The following is a 6,000-nucleotide window of genomic DNA, read 5'->3' as shown; positions in this document are numbered from 1 at the left end:
AAACTGAACGTTCTCTCGTTCCGTACCGTTTCCCGATCAAACGGTCCTGAGCATAGAAAAAAGAACCGGTCATCACAAATAAATATGGGCAACACTCTTTTTCTTTTTAAACACAACTTCCATTCATGAAATAAACTTTACACTCATGTAGGTCCATGGTCCGCTGAAACAAAATGTATGCTGTTTAGAAATTTATCACATTGAAAGATTTTGACAAGGCCTTTGTACCCAAAAGCTTGAATGTGCTCAAAAACATTACGTTCTTGAAAAAGCACTCAAATATATACTAATTTATAAGAATTACAATTAGAGTTATTCCTTCCTGTTTTTATTATATATAAAATAAGTTTGATCGTAGTAAAAAAAAGAACAATTTCGGATTACAATTGACAAAGTAAAAATATTGTCCATCACAGATTTTTTCTGCCAATATGTTCAGCCGTTAATATATGTCTAGAGATGTGAAAACACACAAATCTGATGAAACAAAATTACTTTATAATTTATATACAAAATAAAAACAAAGATTTTATTTATAAGTTTTTTTCCTCGGATGTTAGTGTGTTGCAAACCTCAACAACTCATTTACAAAAACTCTCTTCATTTTCCATACATACATTTTTGTTTAATTTGCCTTGTTTTACTTTATACAATTACCTTGATGTTTGTTACCGGAACAGTTCTGCTTTTGCGAACTGCTGCTTCTTTTCTACAGCTTGAACGTTAAAAGCAGTTTCTTCCAGCACTTTCCTTAAAAAAAAAAAATTTACAGACAGATTATTACAACGACTACTACTACTACCAGGAGACTAGTTGATGCCCTTTTGAAGGTTGGACCAAAAGAGTTGTAATGACTCTCTTTATATTACCCAAACCACATTATATCTTAAAGTAGTTGGGAAGAGGACTTAGAGGAGTAATAGTATCAATTGCAAAATTTCCAATGTCATTATTTTTTATCAAAGAGCCACACACAAGTGTGCTCGTCTACATATACTCATGCAAAAAAAAAAACCTGATATATGTTTCTTCCTCAATTTCCCAACTTTTTCTTCGTGTATTCCCTACCTTTTTCTCAAGGAATGGCCACAGAAGGAAAACAAGATTAAATTTGCAGGGAATGCAGGATGAGATCACTGCCATGTCAAGGTTTTTGATATTTTGTTTTTGGTGTCTGACTCATAAAAGTCTGAAAATGATTATAAGAAAAACTCTTCACAGCATTATGTAATGTTTCACACTTTCACTAGATTATAGAGACTTAAATCTAAAAACAAAGATCATATCACTTAGTCCCTAAAAACTGAATCATTTAGAGTATTTTTTGAGATAAGAAGTCAGGGGAAACAAATCAACAATCTTCCTATTCTTCTTCCTCATCATCATCATATTCTTCTTCCTCTTCATATTCTTCTTCTTTCTCAATCTTGTTGAGAATAACATGGCAGAAAACCAAGTCAGTATCAGCAACAGACGGTGGGAGGCTAATTTCTTCAATGAACCACTCTTCTCTTGGAGGTTCTATCTCGCCAGGCAAAGAAATGTCATCAGATTCTTTTTCCTGATCAGTGAGAGCATATGTACGTTTGATACCAACACCGTTTCCCTGTGGACCAAACACAGTAGTATCTTCACCCACTCGTGTCCAGAGACTCCGAGGGTCTTGGCCGTTAGGTTTCCTGCAATAGCAATGCCATTTTGTTTCTATTGGATAGCCTGAAATAGAAGACCAAGTTAGATCATGAAACGAAAACCAAATTAAACATGATTAAACATTATCTGACCAGGCAAATCACGAGGAGGTATTGAGAAGATGTGGGGACATTCTCCAGGTATGATACGTGCGTTCATTGGCTGACCTAGAACTTTGTTCTTCAGATAATAGTTTGCCATCATATCATCAGATGGAAGAAATCTGCAGCCGGCAGGGTAAAACCTAGACAAATGGTCCGGACCAAGACATCATCAAATGGTAAAGAAACATATATAGCTAGGGAGTGAAGAGAGAAGATCACTTCTTTAAGGTGTTAAAAGTTTTGATGAACGGTTCGACCAGTAGAGGATCAGTTTCGACTTTATCATAAATCTTGGCACTGATATGAGCTTTGTGGGCGATGTTGTTGCATTCTTCAAGCAGGTCTTGCATTATCAAAACCCTTGACTGAAAGAAGACAAGACATGAACACAACCTTTCCTTCGAGTACTAACAGAATCATTGGCATAAGATTTTAAAAGAGGGTTTACGCTGGATAGAGTTGGAGACTCTGCGTTAAAAGCGTTGAGAACATCCTCGCAAGCCTGTTTATGGAGCTCCTCGAGTTTCATATTTTTGTTACTTGGGAGACAATCTTCATCATGCAATCTTGCACGGATACGTTTCACAATAAGAGACTCTGGAACAGAGTTGAGACTCGAAGTTACATTTTTTTCCTGATAAAGTAAAACAGAGAAGACAAAAGAGCATCAATGTTGTTATCAACTTCAGTGACTTGGATTTGGGAAAAGATGGTGAAACCCTTACAGAGTTATCAATCTTTTCTGCAACAGACACGTGAGTTTCTTGATCAATCTTCCACTCCTTCATCAACCTTTGTATGATCTGAGACTTCTTCTGAAGAAGAAAAAGATTAACATGAGACACGAGCACGAGAACAGGTTAACAATGAGAAAGCGAGTACGCGAGAAAAGTTGTTACGTGTGATAACGCCGAGTTTTCTGCTTTGGAAGCATGGAGAACAGAGTAAAAAGCTTTTCTCTGGAGCTCTTTGAGTTTCTGTTTCTTGAGCTCGGGCTCAGACTCGGACTCGTGTGCTATTTCTATCTTCTTTAATGGGCGAATCGTTAGATCTTCTACATTCAAGAAAGGAGCAACAGAATCAAAACCACTGGTGGAGAGAAAAGGAAAAGCAGAGGAATCCTAATCTTTGAAATCTATAAACCCTAATTACCGGAGATTCTCATCGATAATGTTACAACAAGAACTAGATTGAAGAAACAGCATCAGAAGCTTTTGAACAGACGTACCTGCGGGAGGATTTGAGTCTAAATCTTTATTGTCCGCCATTAGAGAGAGTCAGGGAATCGCGGGAGATAAAGCTTCTGTGGTTTACGAATAAAACGCTAAACTTCGAAGAAATCTCCAGAGGAGGAACGCGTTGCAGTTGCAGAGACGAGAAAGAGGTTAATGGGAGAAGAGTTTGAAGTTTCTTGCGGAAGAAGCAACTTTATACTTGTTAAGGGGTCTTTGACTATTACGTCCTTATTTTGGGAGAATTAACTCTTTTTTAATAAATAGGACTATAGGAGAATTATCTTCTTCTTTTTTTCGATCAAAAGGAGAATTATCTAGATGCAAGAAAATTAAATAACTTCAAAAGTATGTACATACGTGGTATGAAATATCAATATTTAATCGAAACTAGATTATCACCCGCGTTAAAATGCGGAATTATGTTTTATAAAATAATGTTAGAAGTGTTTACAATTTTATTAAATTTGAGCCCGATTTAGAAAGCGTTGCTTGTAGTTTGGTTACTTATTTGTTTCTTCTTATTGGTAAATCTTTTTTGTTTCTTATATACGTATTAGGATGAATTTGTTTTAGTAAATTTGTGTCAAAATCAAAATCTAAACATTCTTACTCGAAATTTTGAATTTGAAATGGTTTCTAGCTTTATATGCTACTGATAGATTGATTTATTAGGATTTTATTTGATTAGTTTTATTTTTATTAGTTATTAATAGGAAAAAAACAAAGAAAACCACGCAATATAAATATTAATGTTATGAACCAGATTGTGGATGGCTCATAACCAAGAGATTATGATTTGTAATCTTTCCAGTTATCTATGACAGTGTAATCTCCTATATAAGGAACCTCTATGTTATGAATAAAGATAGGCTTTTCCATAACTTTTATAACACGTTATCTGCACGAAACTCTAAATCCCTAAGCTAATAACCAAATCGAAAAACCCTAAAACCCTAACCCTAGCCGGCGATCCGACGAACCCTAAACCCCGATCGCGTCTCTTGTTCCCGCATCTGTTCCAACTCGCGTCTTCGATCAGCTTCAGCCCAAGGCGTTCCTAATCCTAGCTCAGACGTTCGCGACCCGAGAGCAGCTCCAGCACGCGACATCTTCCTCGTTCGCGACAGCATCAGACAGCTCGCGTCCGACGATCAAGGCGTTCCCGATCAAGCAACAAAGGACGTCCGCGACCCAATAGAAGTGACTCGATCCATTCCAGCTCGCGTCCCGTTCGTGTCCAGCTCGCGGCTCAACTCCTTTGGTGGTCCGATTCAACAATCATCTAAGGTTAAAAAGTAATTCAAAACCTAAGAACCCATAATCGAACATGGATTGATTGATAAAGAATGAAACCCTAATCTTTATGAATCAAAACCATAGGGTAATAGATCAAAAATCCTAATTGAGTAAATCGAAGCTCTAAAAGTTCGATACCCCAAACCCTAAATCATGTTCCTACATGATTAAAACCTCAAATCGGTTTTTACAAGTTAAAATCTGATAAACCCTAACCCTATATCTATAAACCCTAAATAATATAAGTATCTGAATTAATTATACTATAATTATCAAATCACATATTAAAACCCTAATTGAATATTTTGAAATCAAAACTGTTTTCGGTTTTGATCATTGAGGTTTTAAATCTGATTGAATCTGATGCTATGTTGCTAGAATTGTTTGACCGTTAAATTGATAGATTTATTTTCTCATCCTGCTTGGTTAATTGTTCATCTGATTTAAAATTGTTTAAACTGGCCAGCCTGTTAAAACATTGATTGAATCCGATAGGTTGCTAGCTTGCTTTGCTTATATAACCCGATAGGTTGATAGATTGATTGAGGTTTACTTGTTTAAAATCCGAATGATCTGATTGCATGATTCTTGAGGTTTAATATCATCTGCTAGGATTGATAGTTTTGTAATCTGATCTGTTTTAAATAGAAACCCTAAATAATCCGTATGATAGGTTATATTGATCTGATTTGGATGTCTTTGAGAATTGAGAATCCGTATGCTAGGTTGATAGATTCATGATAAAATCTAATGTTTTGAGGTGTAAGATTGTATGCTAAGTTCGATTAAATTGATTGATCTGATTATATGTTTTTGAGGTTTGATAAATTCGGATACTAGATAAATTTTTCACACATGGTTTATGCTAAATACCAATCAGCCTTGAAACTGATTCATTGAAATTCATTCTTGAAATCTATATTCTAGTATTGCTAAAATCAGCCTTGAAACTGATTCATTGAAATTCATGCTTGAAATCTATATTCTAGTATTGCTAAAATCAGCCTTGAAACTGATTGAGTGATTAATAAATCTTTTTACTAGCCTTGCTAAAATCCATTGATTGTTAAACCCTAATTGCATGATTAATTGAATCCGTTTTTGCTAGTCTTGATAAACCATAATATTATGAGCACATAGAAATAGTATTGCTGAGACTTGCTTGAAATTGACTGATTGATTAAATACCTTTAAGATTGATAGTCTCATTGTCCTCACAAGATTGAAATTCGAATTGATTGTTTTTAAGAGTAAGGCCGCATGAAAATTATACCTAAATATTGAGTGATATATGATTTGAGATGTCGAAAATCAACCTGGATTTTGCTGCCCTAAATCTCTCTGGAGATAATTATTTACGGTGGGCATTGGATACAAAAATTATCCTAAAGTCAAAAAGACTTGGTGAATGTATCATAGAAGGCAATAACGCCAATGAGAAAAATTGATACATGGAAATATTAATTATTAGTCATCATCTTATTAAGAGTCTCAGAGATCAGTATCTGACTATAGAGAATCCTCTAGACCTTTAGACATAGTTAAAAATCGAGATATGATCACCAAAGAACGGTGTTATTACCAAAGGCCCTATTTGATTGGAGGAATCCCAGAATCCAGGACTATAAGTCTGTGGATGAGTCTATTGCTAGCTGGGAAAAATAATGGATTAC

At 35.2% G+C, this 6,000-nt stretch overlaps 1 protein-coding gene across 3 annotated transcripts; it reads right to left on the bottom strand.

Annotated features, from left to right (window-relative positions):
* Window positions 1-893: 893 nt before the first annotated feature.
* LOC111206901 (protein FEZ-like) lies at window positions 894-3,711 on the bottom strand. 3 transcript variants are annotated; one of them, XM_048760853.1, is made up of 6 exons: window positions 3,025-3,711; window positions 2,696-2,850; window positions 2,522-2,611; window positions 2,016-2,430; window positions 1,785-1,936; window positions 894-1,716 (listed from the first exon to the last, which is right to left on the bottom strand). In XM_048760853.1, the coding sequence occupies exons 4-6, from the start codon at window positions 2,144-2,146 to the stop codon at window positions 1,364-1,366; spliced, it is 636 nt and encodes a 211-aa protein (XP_048616810.1). In that variant the 5' UTR covers window positions 2,147-2,430; window positions 2,522-2,611; window positions 2,696-2,850; window positions 3,025-3,711; the 3' UTR covers window positions 894-1,363. The 3 variants fall into 2 exon arrangements, with proteins under 3 accessions (XP_048616810.1, XP_048616812.1, XP_048616811.1); XM_048760854.1 differs by lacking the exon at window positions 3,025-3,711 and having other exon boundaries at window positions 2,696-3,005.
* Window positions 3,712-6,000: the final 2,289 nt, after the last annotated feature.

The sequence above is a fragment of the Brassica napus genome, chromosome C6 (assembly GCF_020379485.1).
Source record: "Brassica napus cultivar Da-Ae chromosome C6, Da-Ae, whole genome shotgun sequence".
In the NCBI taxonomy this organism is placed as follows: Eukaryota; Viridiplantae; Streptophyta; class Magnoliopsida; order Brassicales; family Brassicaceae; genus Brassica; species Brassica napus.
The sequence above is the reverse complement of the archived record's forward strand: the minus strand, read 5'-3'. Positions and strand labels throughout refer to the sequence as shown.

Bases quoted from the DNA above. Each gene is read 5' to 3' on its own strand.
- LOC111206901 (XM_048760853.1), bottom strand. From the start codon at position 2,146: ATGCAAGACCTGCTTGAAGAATGCAACAACATCGCCCACAAAGCTCAT. The intron at 1,937-2,015 runs GTGATCTTCTCT...CCATTTGTCTAG, and splicing joins ACTTTTAACACCTTAAAGAA to GTTTTACCCTGCCGGCTGCA. The intron at 1,717-1,784 runs GTCAGATAATGT...CTTCTATTTCAG, and splicing joins ACCTCCTCGTGATTTGCCTG to GCTATCCAATAGAAACAAAA.